Source organism: Seriola lalandi, unplaced genomic scaffold, assembly GCF_002814215.2.
Source record: "Seriola lalandi dorsalis isolate HSWRI2012SDOR001 ecotype SW California unplaced genomic scaffold, Sedor1 jcf7180002054995, whole genome shotgun sequence".
NCBI lineage: Eukaryota > Metazoa > Chordata > Actinopteri > Carangiformes > Carangidae > Seriola > Seriola lalandi.
The window spans coordinates 388,097-407,910 of NW_019525544.1; the positions used below are offsets into that span (position 1 = coordinate 388,097).

At 41.8% G+C, this 19,814-nt stretch overlaps 3 protein-coding genes across 4 annotated transcripts; 2 read left to right on the forward strand and 1 right to left on the reverse strand.

The window, feature by feature from the left end:
* Window positions 1–37: 37 nt before the first annotated feature.
* Window positions 38–5,069, forward strand: LOC111647444 (F-box only protein 40-like). 2 transcript variants are annotated; one of them, XM_023397046.2, is made up of 8 exons: window positions 38–113; window positions 247–370; window positions 639–692; window positions 1,073–2,260; window positions 2,553–2,839; window positions 3,174–3,305; window positions 3,921–4,257; window positions 4,684–5,069. In XM_023397046.2, exons 3-8 carry the CDS (start codon window positions 690–692, stop codon window positions 4,900–4,902), a joined length of 2,166 nt encoding a protein of 721 aa, XP_023252814.1. In that variant the 5' UTR covers window positions 38–113; window positions 247–370; window positions 639–689; the 3' UTR covers window positions 4,903–5,069. The 2 variants fall into 2 exon arrangements, with proteins under 2 accessions (XP_023252814.1, XP_023252813.1); XM_023397045.2 differs by lacking the exons at window positions 38–113; window positions 247–370 and adding an exon at window positions 409–493.
* A 38-nt stretch (window positions 5,070–5,107) lies between these two features.
* LOC111647447 (TLC domain-containing protein 2-like) lies at window positions 5,108–8,641 on the reverse strand. Its single transcript, XM_023397049.2, has 5 exons — window positions 8,333–8,641; window positions 8,156–8,238; window positions 7,609–7,691; window positions 6,300–6,505; window positions 5,108–5,399 (listed from the first exon to the last, which is right to left on the reverse strand). Exons 1-5 carry the CDS (start codon window positions 8,509–8,511, stop codon window positions 5,201–5,203), a joined length of 750 nt encoding a protein of 249 aa, XP_023252817.1. The 5' UTR covers window positions 8,512–8,641; the 3' UTR covers window positions 5,108–5,200.
* A 1,610-nt stretch (window positions 8,642–10,251) lies between these two features.
* On the forward strand, window positions 10,252–18,619 carry LOC111647481 (apoptosis-inducing factor 3-like). Its single transcript, XM_023397098.2, has 19 exons — window positions 10,252–10,270; window positions 10,437–10,527; window positions 11,156–11,265; window positions 11,981–12,090; window positions 12,172–12,216; window positions 12,953–13,034; window positions 13,448–13,560; window positions 13,691–13,777; window positions 13,924–14,015; window positions 14,467–14,597; window positions 14,917–15,032; window positions 15,146–15,217; window positions 15,378–15,441; window positions 16,243–16,319; window positions 16,457–16,574; window positions 16,867–16,965; window positions 17,464–17,539; window positions 17,676–17,780; window positions 18,534–18,619. The coding sequence occupies exons 1-19, from the start codon at window positions 10,252–10,254 to the stop codon at window positions 18,565–18,567; spliced, it is 1,641 nt and encodes a 546-aa protein (XP_023252866.1). The 3' UTR covers window positions 18,568–18,619.
* Window positions 18,620–19,814: the final 1,195 nt, after the last annotated feature.

The following is a 19,814-nucleotide window of genomic DNA, read 5'->3' on the forward strand; positions in this document are numbered from 1 at the left end:
CCTCTCAGCTTCTCTGTCTGCATAGGATTCAAGCCACAGCCACCAAAGTGTATCAGATGCTTTTTAGCTCTTCATTCTGGGGATGAATTAATGAATCTGTACTCCTGTTTCCAGTACAGTATAAATTATTTAGCTCCTGTGAATGCAATAAAATGCACATTGATTAATTGATTAATCTAAAATCTCCACTAGAGGACAGTGTTTGGATATTAAGTCTGACTCAGCCTCATTTTGCTCTCTGCACAGGTTGAAATCAATTGTCAGCAGCACCACAACATGCATCAGAGGGAAGAAGGTGAGAGAGATCTGCTGATGACCGAGTGGACTGGTAACCCAAACCGTGTTTCTGACCACCTGTGTAAAATTCTGGGTCAGTACTCAGCTCTATTTATAACACACACACACACATAGCAAGGACAGACACTTGGTCTTTAAAGCACAAGACGGAGTCGGTAGACGGAACATGCTTTTCTCCTTCCCAGCTCTTACAGCGGTAGGCCAGAGCCTGTTGTTCCCATTGACTCTAATGCTGCAGAACTTTCCTGGAATCCTGCCACTGTGCAGTTACATGCACTTTGTTTTCAAGCTGATTGTATTATGAGACTTCGAGATTCATTGTTCCCTGTCTGTCTTTGCAGGACAGACGGCTACAGATTAAAGAACAAAACTGGTGCAAGAGGATCTGAAGGATGGTATGGTTTTATTTTTATTAAGTGTAACCTCAACTAGTTTGCCCTTTTTATTTCCCCTTAAGTAGCTTTTAAGGTTAATCATCTCATTCCATGTTGAAGTGAAGTATTCAAACCCAGAACTCTATGTTTTTTATGGCTGAATTGTTGATATCTTAGATGTGTTTTGCACCATTTTATACACTAACTCCACAAATTCAACCTTGAACAATGTCTGGCTGCACAGCACAGTAATAAGTGACCTGTGGGTCAATGGGGTCAAGAGTGCTGCTATTAAATATGACTGACCCTGCGAAATGTGAAAAGTAATATTTGTTATGTTACTATACAGTAAAAAAAATCTGTTCCTTCATTTTCCATTTCGTCTTTGTAAATCCAATCAGAGTCATCGTTCTCGAGCCTCCAAGGTGCGGCAGCATGTCCACTGTGATTCCTGCTACAGTCGGCGCTGCAGGGCTCGGGTGGAGGTCTCTGTGTGCTGTGCAGTCGTCCCCTGCCGCCTGCACTGTGGAGCTCTCTTCCACCTGTGTAAAGAGGAGGATCACCTGCTGCTCTGCCCTAACGTGAGGGTGCCTTGCCTCAACGCTGGGTACGGCTGCCCGGTCCACCTCCCCCGCTCCTCGCAGGCAGCCCACCTCCAGGTGTGTCCGGCCAGCGTGGTGTGTTGCTCCATGGAGTGGAACCGCTGGCCGGCCAACGATGCCCATTCTTATCCAAACACCGAGCTGCATGAAAACCTGCTCACAGAAAGAGAGAAGGGAGGATGTCTGGACCTTGCTATGGCCCTGAAAGACCAGGACCGCCTGTTTCACTCCATTAAGATGAAAAAACTGTTCCCTGAGCTCATCCAGAGTGTGGAGGAGGAGGAGAAAGAAGAAGAGAGGAAGGAAGAGGAGAGGAGGAGGGAGGAGAAGAAGAAGAAAAAGGCTTCCTTGGAGAAAGAGGCGGCAGCAAAGGAAGCCGGTGCTCAGACCTGGCAGTCTTTTAACAAGTTTAACTTCCATATGCTTGATGAAAAAGAAGATGAGGATGAAGATGAGGTTGAGATTGAGATTGAATATGAGCAGGAGATGACTCAAGAGGAGAGAGAGGCTATTGCCACGGCATCACTAGTGAATACTGATCTGTTAGACAACTACAACGCCTGGGAGCGCATGTTCAGTATGGAGATGGGAGGCTGCAGGGAAGCTGGAGGGGAAGCTGTGGCAGGCAGAGGCCAGGACTTGGCTAATGGGACAGGTAAAGGCCTGGGCACTCTGACAGAGGAAGACCCAGCGGACACCTGCGTCGGTGCAGCAGCATCAAACAATTGCAAACAGGCGAGCAGCGCACGTATGGCTCTCTCCTCCTCCTCCTGTGGCACCGGCAAACCGAGGACGAAGAAATTTGTGTATGGATCTGTGGAACCAATGAAGATTATCACTGTGCGTACCTTTAAAATCCCATCCAGCTTCTCTGCCAGGCAGGGCCGCATCCGCAACCCTGGTTTCTACAGGAGAGAGAGTCAAGCTGTGGATACCAGCGACCTGGGGGTGGCGCTAGTAGAGATGCCAGTGTGGGAGGAAATTCAGGTGAGAGAGAGAGAGAGAGATAAATCCTCCTTATAATCTTTTCATCCCATCGCGCTTCTTTTGCTAAAAACATGATTCTTTAAATCTTTGGTCACTTGGTGGCAGCAGAACAAACACGTTATTATCACCTTATATAGTGGTGCAGTCGGTCTTCAAACGTAACCTCTGAAAGATGTGGCTCCTGAATTGGGGCACAGCTTATGAGAAAGGTGAGAATAAACCAAAACAGTAAAGTTACAGGTTCATTTGACCCATGAATATACTGAATATTTACGTTTGATTTGCTCCTCAGGCCTCTCTGCTGTGCTCCCTGGAGAAGGAGCAAAGGGGTCACCTCATCGCAGAGAGTCAGTGCACAGACGGTCTGTTACAAGATGAAGGCACGCAGACCTACAACTTCCTGTCTGCTCCTTTCCGGAGAAACACGTCATTGGCTGATCTGACTGCTGGAAAACCTCTGGAGCTGCACCTTCAGCTGCAGGTGGAGAGCGTCACCAGCCGACACCACAAGGCTAGCTCCACCTTCACCTTCCTCTGTGGACACACCTTCCAGCGCAGAGAATATGGCAAACATTATAAGTGGGGTTTGTTTTTGTTCTGTTTATCTGAATATCCTTAGGAAATCTTTTTTTTTAACTTCCTGCCTGCACTGGAGGAAAACAAATCAATTATAGCCCCAAAATATTTAGTTTCTTCATAGATTCAAGTGAGATATAGAACCTGAGGAGTTGTCAAATATCAGTCAAGTTTTGTGTTTAAACTCATCAGGTCAGTCATGAAAATAACATGGACATGAGACCTTCAGAGAAAGTGAAAGTAAAGGGATGAAAATGCTGGTTTTATATTAAATGATTGTATAGTTTTTTTTTGTTATGTCATTTTCTAATGAATTAAAATATGCTATTATATGCAGAAACATTCACAGCGACATACAGATGGGTGTGAATGGATGGTTCGAGCAGAGATGCCCCCTGGCGTACCTGGGCTGCACCTACAGCCAGAGGAAGTTTCAGCCCTCCACGCATGAAGCCAACGTCACCTACAAGTGAGATACAACTTATAGTTTGTCTTTATCATTACTGTATTGTGATTATAGATCTATTTTGTGTTCAAAGTAAAATATCACAAGTAGGAAAAAGGTGTGTGTGTGTGTGTGTGTGTGTGTGTGAACAAGTTCTGCAAAAAAAAAGAGCAGTTTCATTTTATGTATAATTTGAAGGCAGAAATAATATCTTTTGGTAATACCTACATATTTTATGTCATTAAAGCCAATGCAGTAAATGAGTAAAAACATTAAAGTTGCAGACCATAACAGCAAAGACAGTGAGCTGAAAGATGTTAAAAGGGTTGACCTGAGACCTGAGGGTAGTTTGGGTTTGTAACTACAAGCTTTCACATTACACACGGTCATTTCATCCATTGTTATTATGAAAATGTTTCATTGTGGCAGCTTTAAGTTTCTGCTTAGTGTTTGATAATCTTCAACCTTTATCAAATTAGAGGGGAACTCTGGGGGTTGAGTTAAACACACTGGAATCTCAGTATCATATCGATTTTTTATCCTTTCTTAAAGATTGTCCATTTGTCCAATTGTGAGTCCCATGAAGTGCAGAAAAATCCACTGCACCTTTAAAAACTACAATTTTAACTTTGCTTTCAGTGAGGATCTGGGCTGCTTCAGCCTGCATCCCACCACCCCTGCCTCTCTGGGTGATGCCTCCCAGCCGTCCAGGAGCTCAGTGGACTCCTCCACAACTCAGAGAAGGAAGGGAGGTCGGGCGGGAGGAGGGGAGGACTCTCTGAGCTCGCTGCCATATGAGGTGCTGTGCCACATGGCCACTTTCCTGGACAGTCTGTCCCTGTCCCAGCTGGCTCTGGTGTCCCGGCTCATGAGGCAGGTGTGCTCCTCTCTGCTGCAGGAGAGAGGGATGGTCACCCTCCGCTGGGAGAGGAAGACCTACTCACATGGAGGAGCCAAGTGGAGGGTGAAACAGAGGGTAAGCCAAGAGCCAGTGTGTCACAACAATAAAATTACACTAACTCATTTGAATTAAATTGAGTTAAATAAATTATACTTAGATTATTAATTAAATTTAACAAATTAAATTCACTAAATTTAAATAATTTTGATTAAATTATTAAATTAAATTAAATTTACTCAAATAAACTCAACAAAAAATGTGCTCAGTTTATTACATTTAATATTACGTTAAATTAATTAAATTATACTCACTCAACTAAATCAAATTAAATTAAATGAACTAAATCAAGTAAAAGTTACTCATTTAAATTAAATTAAGTTGAATTAATTATATTAGTTAAATTGATTAAATAAAATAAAATTAACTTAATTATCTAAATTAAATTAAGTTAAATTAATCCCTCTTAATCTCCCTCTGGTCTGTGTCTTTCTGTGACTTCAGGTTTGGCAGTTCAGCACCTTGTTCTCTCCCGTGGACACTTGGTGCTTCCAAGACGTGCCGTCCATATCGGAGCATCTAAAGGTTTGTCCCTTCTATGAGAGGGAGTCCAGAACAGAGAAGATTCACCTGCCACGTATCAGAGAAGAAGTCCAAACCAACACAAGCTGCAAAGGTCCCACTCTAGTTAGTTTGTTCCAGGAGAAGAGGATCATGATGTAGAGTGATTTGCTGCTCTAATCTGTTATTACAAAACAGGTGACCTGCCAGGTTTGGGTGCTACCAGGGATAGCACCTCTGTTTCTCTCCCCATTTATTCCTTGTTGCTGCTGTCCACTTCCATATGAAAATAAGGGAGAAAAATGCCATTAAAAATAATAAAAGTGTGAGTTATGGGGATTAGTATACACTGATGTAACACTAAAACAGGAATTGACTCAGTCTTTAATCTTAGCCACATAATGAAGTAGAAAACAGAATCAGTTATTTTTGACCTGGAGAAATGCAGTGCTGCCTCCCTCTAGTGGCTCTTACTGGTATTGTGTGTATTAGTGAGAAAGTCTGCTCTGAGCAGTCTGTAAAACAGCACAGTGTTCATGGTAGAGATGAGACTCAGGCCCGCCGTCCCCATCATCAGGATGTAGCGAGGTATATGTTCACTATGACCTGCCAGCCAGCGGGCCATCCAACCCAGCGTACAGACACGAAACACCAGGAACCTGACGGCAAGACAGATAATCAGTGTGAAAACCTGAGCAAACAAAACACTCAAAGCATTTTGATAAAACACACTTTTACAACAAACAAGCTCAAGATAAACTAAAGCAGTCAAACTAGACTTTGACACAGATTCCTTCCACAAGACCGGGCCACAAGGTGGAGGATGGACGACCTGTCATAGGTGATGTTCTACTTCAGTGGTGCAAATTTCTGACCTATTTGTGATTAATAAAACTACATAGACCCACATGATGTAGAGTAGACCTGGGGCATTAGGGGTCTCTGGGGGTCTGGGGCGGATGTTGCCCACTTTGCCCTGTTGATAATTCAGCTTGGATTGTAGAAGACAGACACGTCTAACTGTCAAACGGTCACAAACTTGACTGCTTATTGACGAACATGAGCTTGTTTGGTTGCGCTGTGATCAGAACCACCAGCTGCTCCTCTGTTGTATTTCTGACGAAGTAGCTGCTCAGAGAGTGTTTGTTGAATTATTAAACTGTACTTTCCTGTTACCATGGTAACCATATGTGTCACCAAATCATCCAGGAATGAAGCCTTGAGATGTATTTCTTTAAAAACACTATTGAATATCATTATAATGAACATCCTGTGGATGAGCCAGCAGCATATTAAAGCAGGTTGAAATGAGATGAATAGTCAGTAATTTGAATATTGACCTCCATCATAATCTTTCAGTGTATGACAGAAATGTGTGAACAGATGTGTGTTCAGCAGCATTAATTAATTTCTCGTGAAAATACACTAGCTGAAATTGTATTCTGGGAACTTTCACATGCTCACATATGAAAACAATCTAGTCCAAAAAGCAGTTTGACGGCGGATTTCATCACGTGAACTGTGTGAAAGCTCCAGCAGAGAATCACTGCACCACCTACGTTCCCATGTTGAGCCAGCTGGTCGTTACATAGGCCACAGAGGGGCGAGGGGCTGTAACTTCAGTCCCGGGCCTGTTCCTCTGTCCTGACAGGAGGAGGAGCTGTCTGATATGAAGGAAAACAGAGTTGATCTCAACGAGCAGCGACACCACAGCGAAGCCCAGATAGAGACGGGTCGTTACAGCAACACTGAAGCAGGAAATCACCTGAGGAAAGAGTTTGAAGAGACGAATCAAAGGTTAAAACACACGAGCAGCAAAACTTCATCCAAATTCTCACTTTAACAAAGTCACACATGCACAACTTCAAAGGTCACCTCTTCTTACCCATAGCTCTGCAGAGGAGGGTCTTACATCAATAATTAATTCATATCTTGTACACTATGTGTGTTGTGGTACCACTAAAGGTTTAGAGTATGAACTAACTGATTCATTCATGTTAATGTTGATATCTGCAGTTGTCAACACTGATCAGCAGTTAGAAGTAAATTTTGATCCACATGTGATCAAAAGTGATCAAACAAACATGTTGGAGGATGATGGAGACACACTGGAGGAGGGTACACTACTAACTTATTATTCACAACCTGGCAACATGAAGTCTAATGCATCATTAGAAAGTTGTACTGAAACATAGTGAAACTCCAACACTGCAGAAGTTGAACTGTGATCAAACAGAGGTGTTCAAGGTCTCACTTATAGAGGATCTACGTGAAGATAAAGGTTTTATGACCTCTCCTGTTAAATCAGCAACTGCACAGAGGCTCCTCAGCTCAGCTATAAGCAAACATATACGAAAGGCAGCCAATCAGCTGCCTCAAAACAAGTCTTATATTTTATGACGTAGTGACACTAAAGTCGCATACACACACACACACACACACACACACACACACACACACACACACACACCGAGGCAGCGATGTGTTGGCCTGCTGGAGGTGAACCAGGTCATGACCTCTGTCACATACAGAGATTAAACTGTCACACACATCAAGGCTGAAGGATGACTGTGCAGTTTCATTCACTGACCTCGTCATTATCACAACACACAGGTGTGTAAGGGTTGGGCCAATTAAGAAGAACACCTCACAGTGTTATGACAAATATAATAAATATATATATATATATATATATATATATAAAAATATATATATAAGTTGTATTGTAAAAGTGCATGTGTTTTTATCTATATGCATGTTTTCTAAAGGTGCAGTGTGTTGAGATTTCTCCTCCACTGTACACATGTGTACACACACACACACACACACACACACACACACACACACACAGAATGTAAAGTTTATTACCACAGAGTGGTGGAAGAGCAGCTCCCAGGACTGTTTGAATGACTGATTCACGGCCAAGTCCAAGAGGTCGTTGATAAAATAACCTAGGGGAGAGAGTTGTATGGAAGCATGCATCAAATATACACATGTACATGCTGCACAAAACATCATGAAATGTAAAATATCACAACAGTGAACTCATGACTCTCAACTCATTTCCCTCAGTGATTCTCAGAATTGAAATTCTCTTTCACTGGTTTAGTTAAAGCTTGTTCAAACCCTTTGTTAAATCTTGCAGAATGCACGTTTTGGTGGATTACATTTTTACTGTCAGTGTATAATCTTTCATGATCAGTATTTGGTTTGTTACATGATCAAAGTCATAATTGTAAAACCCTCATAGATCCAGACTTTAAAGAAATGAATGCAAATGCTGGTGGAGAGGGCTGAGTTCCCTTTTCTGTTTCCATTGTCAATGTGGTGAGATTGAGAGTTGATCTGGGGCCTAATGGCAGGATAAAGTAATCTGTCTGCTGATCTTTTGTGTGTGTTAGTGTCAGAGTCTCACCTGTAGACACAGCTACAAGACTGTGGGAGAACACAGAGTGAGAGGAGATCAGGTCCTCCACCGTCTGAGGTTGAAGGTAGAAACTGCAAAGCAAGAGACAAACCACAGGAACAGTGAAGAACTTCTAAAATGTGAATAAATAACAGTACTAACCCAGACTGCTGTGTCTTTACGCACCACAACACAGCCCATGCTCCTGTCAGCGAGCTGTGAGCTAAAGAAGTGCTGATATTCCTCCACCTCCAGGCTTTCTTGCTTGCTTGCACAGGTGTTGGCAGAAGTCTGACAATCGTGTTCAGCAGTTTGAAGGAGCACACTGATCCTCCAATGACCAGAAGTGTTGACCTCAAATCCATAACTAGACTTCACCACAGAGCCCAGCGCCCTGAGTTCACTTCAAATGCAGCACGCTGCTGTTTCCGTGCACATCTCAGGTGGGTGGGTGTCAACTGAAATTCACTTTGAGGAGGGAGAGAAAGGAAAACATATTGCTTAAGTGTCTTTAACACGCAGTATATTTGTAAGTAATCCCTGCCCTCTTACACACATTCCCCCTCACGTGGAGTGATAAACTGATCAGTGATAACAGGTGAAGGGTCTTGGTCGTACGATGGCTCGACATCATAGTATGATTCCCTCCCTGGCAAAAAATAGTCCAATCCACACACTGTTTTCTTGCTCCCATAGCATTTTTTATTCATTTATTGTTGCTTTGCCACTTAATAAGCATCACAGTTACATATCTCAAAACGACAAGCAACAGTCGTCCATTCAATACAACCCAAGGTAACTATGTATTCATAGTCAGGGGGAAATAGATCAGCTACAGAGAGACAGCAGTTACAGTGACAAAACCTAAACATTTAAAAAAAAAAAAAAGGAAATTAAAAGGGAAAAAGATCAAAATAAATAGGACTACGAGTCTTTAACCATGTTTGCAGCTCTCTGGTCCTGTGCATATGCAGATGTTGCTTCGAGCTCAGACATGCTGATACTAAACAGGTATAATGTTTACAGCTGAAGCTGATGTGATCACTATTAGATGAGGAGGATGGAACTAGATTAAAACTTTAAGAGTCACCTCAGTGATTACAGATCATCCTGCGGGGATCATGAATGTCTGCGCCAAATACCACAGCTATCCATCAAGTAGTTGTTGAGACATTTCACTCAAAACCATGAATGTGATCCTCACGGCCGCACCAGTGCAAAAAGTCAGGTGATCAACAAAGTCACTGTGGTTCATCCTCTGAGGACCATGCACAAGCAATATCAAAACACAAAATAAGAAAATTAGGAGAAAATAGAAGCAAATGGTGAAATATTGGGTAATTCTACCTCTGGGTCTCGAACAGTTTATGAAAGGAAACCATGTAGAAACCAATAGTCTCTGCTAGAGTTTTATATTGTGTTTTATAACATGAGTAGAAGAGTAAAGTAGCAGAGATAGAAATACTTAAGTAAACTGAAAGTACCCCAACACTATAACACTATATACCTCAGGGAATGTACTTGGTTTCTTTCCACCACTGCTCAGTAATATTCTTCAGTTTTTGTCATTCAGTGATTTTCTAGAATTTTTTTTAAATCTTTGAGCTTTTCGGTGCTGAATCTTGAACCTCCTGAAACGATGCGTGTGTGATGGTACGTCCCTCACCTCCGGTTGTGTAAGTTGAGTTGCGTCCTTTCAGTGTCGGCGGCTGCTGCTGCCTCGTCAGCCTTTTCTCTGTGCTGCCGTTGTGAAACACAAAAGACCGTGGTCGCTTTTCTGTGGGACAATAACGGGGCTGAACATGACCAGGGGCATCACTGAAACTCTTCATTCACTGGAGTCCAAAAAAACACTTTTTGGTTGATTTTGCTTGTCTTATCAAAGCCAAATTGTCCAGTTTTCACAGCCTGTCAGGAACAAGGGATGAGGGTTGGGGATGGACACGTTGCCGTGGAAACGGTCTCCTATCCCGTCATTCAGCTGAGGAGCAGGAAACTATCTGTGAGCACGGACGGCTGTTTGAGGGAAAACTTCTTCTGACTAACTTTTCATGTTTCCGGAGGCGTTGTGTGGATCTGTGTGGTGTTACTACTAAACCAGAGGCATGTCTGGTGCAAAACCATGTGAGTAAACTTTGAATTCTCATTGTTTGAATGACAGAGGGCAGATATTGAAATTGAATTGAAATTAAAGTAATAATGCATATGGAGGACTTCGATTTCACTGATGTAGTTTGTTTAATATCTTTAAATTCATTTGAAATGTGTGTTTGTGTGTTTGTGTGTTCAGCCCAGCAGGAGTTTTCAGACTCTGATCCAGAGGACACATCAGAGGAGCTGACAGCCGTGGTGTGTCTGGAGTCAGACCTGCAGGATGGACAGTAAGGAGGGGAGGGGGGGATGTTCACAACCTGGCAACCTAAAACAGTGATAAAGTGATAAAGTCAAAAGTGATAAAGTCATAAACCATTAATCAATAAAAGATGATAGCCACACACATATGTAGCCACACCTGTCTTTCTTTGACAAACTAACAAACAAAAACAAGTAACAAAATAGTTATTGGGATAGTTCAAAGTGGGACTGACTGACAGACTGATGTTTCCATCCCCAGAGACGTCATGCTAGCATGGCTAAACACAGGTCTAAATATACAAACTTTCAACACAGAGTTTAACCAAACGTACATGTTTACTAAACAAAGATCGCAGGTACAAAATCTCTATTTTCAAGCTCACCTTTTGAATAACAGGCAACACTTTACTTTCAGTCCCCCTATTTAGGATATATGAGTAATACATGATGTAACACAAAATAACACACACATATTTCTACATAGAGAAGATAAAACCTGACAAATACTGTATAACAGTAGCTACTACCAACTGCATTATAGCGTCTATAGTATAATCTCATTCTGGTGTAAAAGTTATTGCATTATCAATGTGTGTGTGTGTGTGTGTGTGTGTGTGTGTGTGTGTGTGTGTGTGTGTGTATGTGTTATCTTAGGATGATGGAGGTTGAAGTGGGACATCACAGTGTGTTGTTGACACGCACCGACGGCATATACAGTGCCCTTGGTAACCAGTGTACACACTACGGCGCACCACTCAGCAAAGGTAAAAACACAGGAGGTGTGAAGTCAACATTTGTGTGAACAGTGACTTTATGAGACTCAGTTTGGAGGATGGGATATTTTCATCTGTTCATTTAGGCTGATAAAACATTTAATGAAACATGAGAATAGTTTGACTTCCATAGAAATATAGCATTTTTCAACATGTTCTGCGGTCTAACAGTTTATCTTAAATTATTGCTGTGTTTCTTAACAGTAACACTGAACATGGACGGATTATGAGATAATGGGCCCCTGGGCGCAAATATGTCAAAGGCCCCCCCTGCGCCCCCCTTATATAGGAGCAAGACACCCAGAATGAAACAGATGCATGTGTGTGTGACATACAATGATGCAAAGATGTTGTTTGTGGTCTATTTTGCATCTCTCTGAGGTTTTTTTGTCACGTTTGCGTCTCTGTGGTCATTTTGTCCGTCTATATGGTCGTTTTTGTGTCTCTTTGTTTTCATTTTGCATGTCTTTGTGTGTGTGTTTTGTGTCTCTTTGTTGTTCTTTTGTGTTTCCTTGCAGTCATTTGATTGACTTTCCAACAAGAAATGTTAGCAGACGCTTCAAACAAGCTCCAGCCCAGGGGCCCTGTAACCCCTTTTTGCCCCTGGGCCTGTACCTGGCAGGCCCGTGCAGTATCCATCCATGGCACTGAGTATGTAAATGATGTGTGTGTGTGTGTGTGTGTGTGTGTGTGTGTGTGTGTTCAGGGTTTATTTCAGGCAACAGAGTGCGCTGCCCGTGGCATGGTTCCTGTTTCAATGTCCTCACAGGAGATCTGGAGGAGTACCCCGGCATCGACTGTTTACCCTGCCACAAGGTACAAACCGGACAGACACACAGCCATGTAGCTTATGGGGAAATTTTCTTTCATTTTAATTTGTCTTTATGTCTTTTGAAGGTCAAAATTCAAAACAGCAAAGTCTACGTGTCTGTAAACAAGAAGGTAAGTGGGTTAACGTTTGGTTTTCAGTGGATGTTACTTCTTCTCATGGTGCTTCCGGTCTCCTCAGATCATTGTACATTTACTCTGTTCAGTGTGGAAATAAGGCCACACGGTTTGATTGTTTGGACAGCCATTAGCTATTGTATGGCAGCAGCTATTCTTCCTGGGGTCCATGTATTAATGTACACAATGACAACACAAATCAACACCACTCACCACAGACAATAACTGACAATAACAATACAACGCACAACACTACTGATGAAATGATGGTTGACAAGGTTAGCGCAACCCAACAGGAGCGCACCAGCCTCCTGTAGCCATGATGACCTTTGACATCATGGTTACGATAATACGTACGCTGTTAAGGTTTTGGACAGACAATGGACAAAAGTAACAACGTTGATTATCAGCTTTACAACCGGCCCCTGTGGTCGGTCGACTACCTATCTACTATCTACCCCAACCTCCGTCTATAACGTGGACTTTATACCTCGTCACCCGACTTCCTCCTTCGGTATTCGTCAATCAAGCACCGTCTGTGCACACATAGTCCTCAGAAATCTCATCAGCCAAAACAAGTGAAAACTTCTGTGTGCACCACAGCTGTGTTTAAAACCAATAATATAGAGTCGACTTTGCTTTATCTGAGCTGTTGTAGGTGACTAACAACATTAGACTTCTAATTCTTCCTGTTGACGAGTTTGTTTGATGGCGTGTTTTACGTGTGATTCAGACTCTCAGGCAGGAAAAGAGAATAAAGGGTATGGGAGTTGCAGTACCAGGAGTCACTCACACTATTCTGCTGCTGGGAGGAGGTGAGTGTGGACCACTCTGTATGTCTTTGTAAATGTAGATGTGTTGTATGTATGTGTGTGAAAAGTTGAAACAGTTGGTTGATTAATCGATTAGTTGACTGACGGATAATTAATTTACAGTTATACAGTTTACAGCTATAAATCTGATATACAAGTTTACAAAACGTCACAGGTGAAATGTTTTCAGGCTCACTTTTGAATAATAGGCAACAAAACAAAGGAATATATGTACAAGTATGTAGTAAAAGGCAACATGTACTAATTATACAGTTATGGTTATAATTTCATAGTGAAAGTGGGTAGTAAACATAGATGACTAAGTAATATATAGACTTCTATAGGCTGCATGTCAGTGTGTGTGTGTGTGTGTGTGTGTGTGTGTGTGATGGTGTGTTTACTCTGTGTAAGCGCAGGGGCTGCGTCGTTGATCTGCGCCGAGACGCTCCGGCAGGAAAACTTCAGCGGCAGAATCATCATGGCCTCCAGAGACGAGCTTTTACCTTACGACAAAACCCGACTCAGCAAGGTGCTGCAGAGTACACAACATTACATTGACGCCAAACAATTTAGTGCCGAGTATGTGTGTATTCTGTAACCATCACTTAAACCAACACACACACACACACACACACACACACCCTGCGCTCATGTTACAGGTGATGAATGTGGAGAGTGACAGTATTGTGCTGAGGAGGATGGAGTTTTTCCATCAGTCGGACATTGAGGTGTGGCTCAGGAAAGAGGTGGGTTTGTCTCCTGTCCACTCACATCTTCAGTCTTACTTGTGATGATGTAACCTAGACTTGATCCTTGTCATATTTTGAACTGAATTTGCGTGTGGATAGGTTCACAGTGTTTCAGTTTTTGTGGACTCTCGCTGTGTTGACAGGCGCTGTCAGTGGACACAGACAAGAAAACAGTCACATTCGATGATGGTTCAATCCAGAGCTACGACCAGCTCCTCATCTCCACAGGCTGCAGGTACAGACAGATACACACACGAACACTGTGCAAGCCTGTGCAGGCGATTTCCTTTGAAACCAGGGCCAGTCCAAGCCTTTTTGGGGGTCCTATGCCGCCACCCCTCATCCCTCAAATGGGCAAATGTGCACACCAATAATGAAGTAGAATTTAGGACAATTAAAATCAAATCACCATCAAATTTATCAGGTAAAAGTATAAAATACTAGTTAATGAAATTGTGAACAGAACAAGTAAATTAAAAAATTTCAAAAAAATAGTTTGCCACCTTATGGATGCAAACACTTTGAATTTGGGGCGACTCAAACACAATCAGGGATTGCATTTGTTTTGATTGTGGCAGTTTTGGCCAAAGTATTTTAATCAGTCAACTATGACCAACAGCAGATATGAGAACTGCGCTTTGTGTATGGAAAGTGGTCATCGTTGAGAGTCATGGCCTGTCTTTTAGAGCAAAGGGTCTGGATGTGCCCGGCATGAAGCTGGACAATGTGAGGATGTTGGAGACACCAGAGGACGCGCGGCAAATCCACGCGGCCTGTCTGGGCTGCAAGGTCGTCCTCGTGGGAACCTCGTTTGTCGGTACTGTGTTTGGCAGTTTGCAGAATGGAAATGTGTCGGAAATGAAGCAGACAGCATCAGAATGTAACGGCTTATTTGATGGTCAAATGCGGATAAAGTATAAAAAGTTTTCATCAGTTCATCAGTTTTCTAAAGGCCCGAAACTCAGAGAGGATTATCAGATGAGCCAAAATAATAAAATAAAACTGATTACATCAATAAATAATACTGTTAGAGAAATAAATTAAATTTTACTCTTACTCTTACTCTTTTTATTTCCTTTTATTCTCTATTTTAATAATCAAACTAAAAGAATTATTTAATGATGTGTTTTTTTCAGGAATGGAAGTTGCATCTTATTTGATAGACAAAGCCTCCAGCATCACAGTGATTGGCAGCAGTGAGCTGCCGTACCAGAACACACTGGGTCCTGAAATTGGCAGACTCACCATGACGGTAAAAAAAAAAAGAAAGAGAGAGAGAGAGAGGGAGGGAGTCCTGATTTGTATCCTCACATTTCTTCTCTACAAGTTCAGCTAACTGCAGTTTAAACTCTGTTGTTCCTGCAGATACTGTCGGAGAAAAATGTGCGATTCTACATGAATGATAATGTGACAGAGGTCAAAGGTGTGGATGGCAAGGTAAAGCGGGAAAACACACGATGTGCCAATTTGTTTTGACACTCAAAATTCAGACGTGAACATCAGTAAACACACAGTGACATTTTGTTTTGCAGTGGAAAAAATATAAACACTCTTACCACTTCCTGTCTTCTGTCTCACTGTCGTTGTCTTCCTCAAGGTGAAGGAGGTCGTGCTTAAAAGTGGAAAAGTTATCCCAGCTGATGTTTTGATTGTCGGTATCGGTAAGTGCAGTGTAGACACATTTCACATCGATACATGATACATGACTGTGAAGTGGTGCGAGCATCGTCAACATCCATGTTGCAATTTGGGTTTGGTAGGTGTCGGTCTAAGAGAAGTTACAGCGACCTGTGTGTAAGATAAAACAGTGTAATCATCAAATATAACATTGATACTGTGAAGTATGAACTGATCAAAAAAAAAAAAAACAGCTTCAAAACCTTTTCCCTTCAGTCTTTATGCTAAGCTAACTGGCTGCTGGCTGTAGCTGTAAAAATTCAACAACAAAAAAAACTGAAGCAATAACATCAAAGATTTAAAAATCTGCAGCTTCACAGAAAGCTGCCACCTGCTCTGTCCCTCATTGCTGCTAAGGTCTAGTGACACACACCTGTTTCCTCTTTCCCTACTGAGCTGCTGATCAATCCCTCTGACCCACAAAAACTACTGAAAATATACAAACCTACAGTCACATCAGTCACATCTCACAGCCAATGTATTGAATGACTGAACCTGAAAAATTTATAGAAACATCCAACAAAAATACTGATTAAATAAAAATGATAATGACAATGACACTGTGGGGGATCAGGGATGAAAAGCGAATGCAGCAGCCATTTCTTGTTTTGTAACTCTCCAACAGAAAGAGAATAAGTGTTTTTCTCAAAATGTCAAACTTTTGCTTAAAAAGTTTTTTTTTGTAATTGTGTTCTATTTATTAATGACATGCAAAAATCCCTGAAAACTTTGATGTTTTAGCTCAATAACCTACTCAGCCATGTTTGTCCTCCTTCCTCCACCAGGCATCATCCCTAACTCAGAGTTCCTGCGGGGCAGTAAGATACAGATGGATGCAAAAAACTTTGTAGTAGCCGACAAGGTCAGCTAATAACCATCTTCACTTGATCGCATTCCTGGAGAGCCCGAACAGAAACTAAGGGTTAATAAATCTCCACATTACTCACTATATTCTGTACCATTAATCCTCAATTTCCTGCCTGTATCTCCCTCCTGCAGTACATGCAAACCAGCGTCCCTGATGTCTTCTGTGGTGGTGACCTGGCCACCTTCCCCTTGGCGATGGCCAATAACCGGCTGGTCAACATCGGACACTGGCAGATGGCACAGGCACATGGTAATGTGGTAAAAATGTAAATGTGGTCACACAGCCCTGACTGCTGTCTGTAAAAGCACTATAATCAATAAAGCAAAGGAGAAAACATATTAGTGTAGCAGTCCAGATAGAAAATAGCAATGTCTTTCGTGGTAGGTGGTTAAAAAAAAAAAAAGACTTTAAAACAGCTGTAGATACTGAGAGATACCCTGATTGTCTCTTATTCTTTTTAATATATGATGTGTTTAATATCTGTCTCTGTACAATATCTTGTTTAGTTTTTTATTTCCTGTTAAACTTTAAATGTTTTTAGGGAGGATAGCAGCTCTGAACATGCTGAATAAACAGACTGAACTCAAATCAGTTCCTTTCTATTGGACCGTCCTACTGGGTAAAACCATCCGATATGCAGGTGGATACACACACACACACACACACACACACACACACACACACATACACACACACACATACACACACACACACACACACACACAAACCCCCACATGTGCATGTGTATGCATATGTTTGTGCGTATCTTTGCAATTGTTCAATCTGACACAAAACCCATAATGCTGAGTGCAGCCACACTGAGAGGCTTTCATAGTCACATGACTGAGGTTGCAGCAGCACTATCGGACACAAACCACGACCTCACATGTGCAGATATAGTGACAAAAGATTTTTTGTTGTATATTTATTATGATATTTAAGTCAGTACCTAACTCACAATTTGGACCCTTTAATCAAAGAGAGCAGCAGTAACACATTTAACATGCTCTGACCTGTTCATCCTGCTGCTCAGTAACTCACTGTACGCACAAACTATATCCACTGAATCCCACCATGGCCGAATTCTAATTTCCCCACCTTCACCATTAATGTCTTGATTTATCTTGGTTTTGTGCAGGCTACGGGGAGGGATACACTGAGATTGTGATGAAAGGAAAGTTTGAGGACATGAAGTTCCTGGCATTGTACATCAAGTAAGCTAAGAAATAACAAACTGTTGTTGTTAACAAGAAGTGTCTTTAATTGGAAAAATGTGACTCTCTTAATAGATAAATGTCCAAATATGTACATGTATGTTTTCTATTTATTTATTTATTTATATTACCATAGGAATGATGAAGTCATCGCAGCAGCGAGCCTGAACTACGACCCAGCAGCGTCTGCAGTAGCTGAGAGGTTCGCAGCAAGAAAAGTCATCACGAAGAAAGAGGCTCAGTGTGTAAAATCTTTCTTTCTTTCTTTCTTTGGATAATTTTGGTTGAACGTAATCTGAATGGCAGATGATGTTATGATGTATATTCACAGAGATGTAGAGTTTCATTCACAGTGAACAAAGTATGCACCCCTCACAGTGATCAGGGTATTACATGCACATCGAGATAAATGAAATAAACCTTTATTATAGAAGGAGACAGGAAAGAGCTAACAGGAAATGAAGGGAGAGAGATGGGGAGATGCAGCAAAGGCCTCTTATTATACTCAGACACAGACATTGCAATTACATCTTCATCAGATTTAACCCAGGGGCCACTAGGAAGCCTCATTTTCTGCTTTGTTAGAGCAAAAGTCAACATTCCTCCTCCAGGATCTCACTGTATGCTACCTGCTCAGCACCAAACAGCAAATACACAAAGTTAGCAATTAGCCGGTGAACACAGTGGAACATTTAGCTGTTAAAGCATCGGATATTTCCCTCAGGAGTCGGTAGAGACCAAAAACTGAACCAAAAGGAGAGTGAATATTGGACGTACATTCCTGAGGTGAGCAATAAGCAAGCATAAGATTGCTAGCAAGTTAAAGGTGATAAATGTCAATGTTGTGTTCACAGCTTGTTTTCACTGCCCCCAAGTGGCCAACAAAATCAATTATTTAATTTTAAATGACCTGCGTTATTCAAACATTGTTGGATATGTATTTTATTAGCTCTGTGACTCAAATTTAAAATTAGTCCTCTCTTTTTCCTGACAGGTCAGATGATCTGAGCTGGCTGCAGTTGTCCTGATCTACACTTTTCCTCTCCACTCACCCGCTCAACACATCGTCTGTACAGTGTCGACGTGACTCCGCAATGTCCTTCATCTGTCTCTTCATCAACACCACTCTCACCAAGGACAAACAGTTTGGAGACTTTGATGAAAATGATTGATTCAGGAGAGACTTCAGTGATGCCATCAAAAAGCAGCAGCCACAGTGAAGTTTATATTTAGAGTTGGGTGTTTTGATGCAGGTTGAGTGGAAGTATTTGATTAAAATTGTACGTCATGCGGGGGGGGGGGGGGGGGGGGACTCCACCATGCAAACAACAGATACCTCAGATGGATGCAGCTTTTGGGACTTCTTTTTTTTTTATTTTTTTTTTTATATATTTTGTATTATTTCATTCGATTATTTTAATTTCTTGGTATTTCAGTAACACTCCAGAGACATCACATTTAAGATGCCTCAGTATGTTCTCTGCTGTTAATATTATAAAGGCGGTTTGTTAGCGGCCTTTTACTTAGATGGGGCTGCTGGAAAAACACAAGTGACCTTAATGCCCACTGCAGCCATGTACGTGGTGCGGTCAGTGAGTCGGAGGGGGGATTAGGAGAACAGAGGGGGAGTGTTCATCTCTTTGAAGCAGAGATGCTGAAACAGGCAACGGTAACAAAACACACCAACGGGGAACAATAAGCCTTCGGCAAACAGCGCACAAAGGCAGTGTGACAAAACCTGCACAAAAGAAATGCTGTGTTTTTCTCTCTTTCCCCCTCTGTCTCTCTGCTGGTTTGTCACTGTCTTTACTTCACACCTCAACATTTACTTTTAGCTTCACTGTCAGCAGCATGCCTCATGTTCACTATGTCCACGGCTCAACTAGTGCAGACTTTTCAAAGCCAGTGCAGGATATAATACTCAAGGTGGCTAAAAGAGCACATTAAATACCTGGCATCAATGGTTTTTTCACACACTGATGCAAAAATGGTTAATTGTTTGATAAGACCACAGATCATTAAGGATGGATTTTAGGCACATTTCACTGCACATCTTGTTTTCCACTCTTGCCAATTTTAAATTTATTTTCATCCTCCTGCTCATTTTACTGGCAGAATGCAACCCTGCCCTGATAATCCTGCAACCTCACATCTCTGAGGATTGCATTTACAGCATTATAATGTCAAGCAACGGCTTATTTTCAGTTATCTACAGTGAAACAGCTTTAAGCCTTACTTTGCACCCAAACACATTGTTACAGTGAGTAACTGAGCA

Coding starts and splice junctions, on each gene's coding strand:
- LOC111647444 (XM_023397046.2), top strand. Junction 2,261..2,552: donor CAGTGTGGGAGGAAATTCAG/GTGAGAGAGAGA, acceptor TTTGCTCCTCAG/GCCTCTCTGCTGTGCTCCCT. Junction 3,306..3,920: donor GAAGCCAACGTCACCTACAA/GTGAGATACAAC, acceptor CTTTGCTTTCAG/TGAGGATCTGGGCTGCTTCA.
- LOC111647447 (XM_023397049.2), bottom strand. CDS start 8,511: ATGGATTTGAGGTCAACACTTCTGGTCATTGGAGGATCAGTGTGCTCC. Junction 7,692..8,155: donor TCTTGTAGCTGTGTCTACAG/GTGAGACTCTGA, acceptor TCTCTCCCCTAG/GTTATTTTATCAACGACCTC. Junction 5,400..6,299: donor AGCTGGCTCAACATGGGAAC/GTAGGTGGTGCA, acceptor TCTTGCCGTCAG/GTTCCTGGTGTTTCGTGTCT.
- LOC111647481 (XM_023397098.2), top strand. Junction 11,266..11,980: donor CGGCGCACCACTCAGCAAAG/GTAAAAACACAG, acceptor GTGTGTGTTCAG/GGTTTATTTCAGGCAACAGA. Junction 14,016..14,466: donor CTCATCTCCACAGGCTGCAG/GTACAGACAGAT, acceptor CCTGTCTTTTAG/AGCAAAGGGTCTGGATGTGC.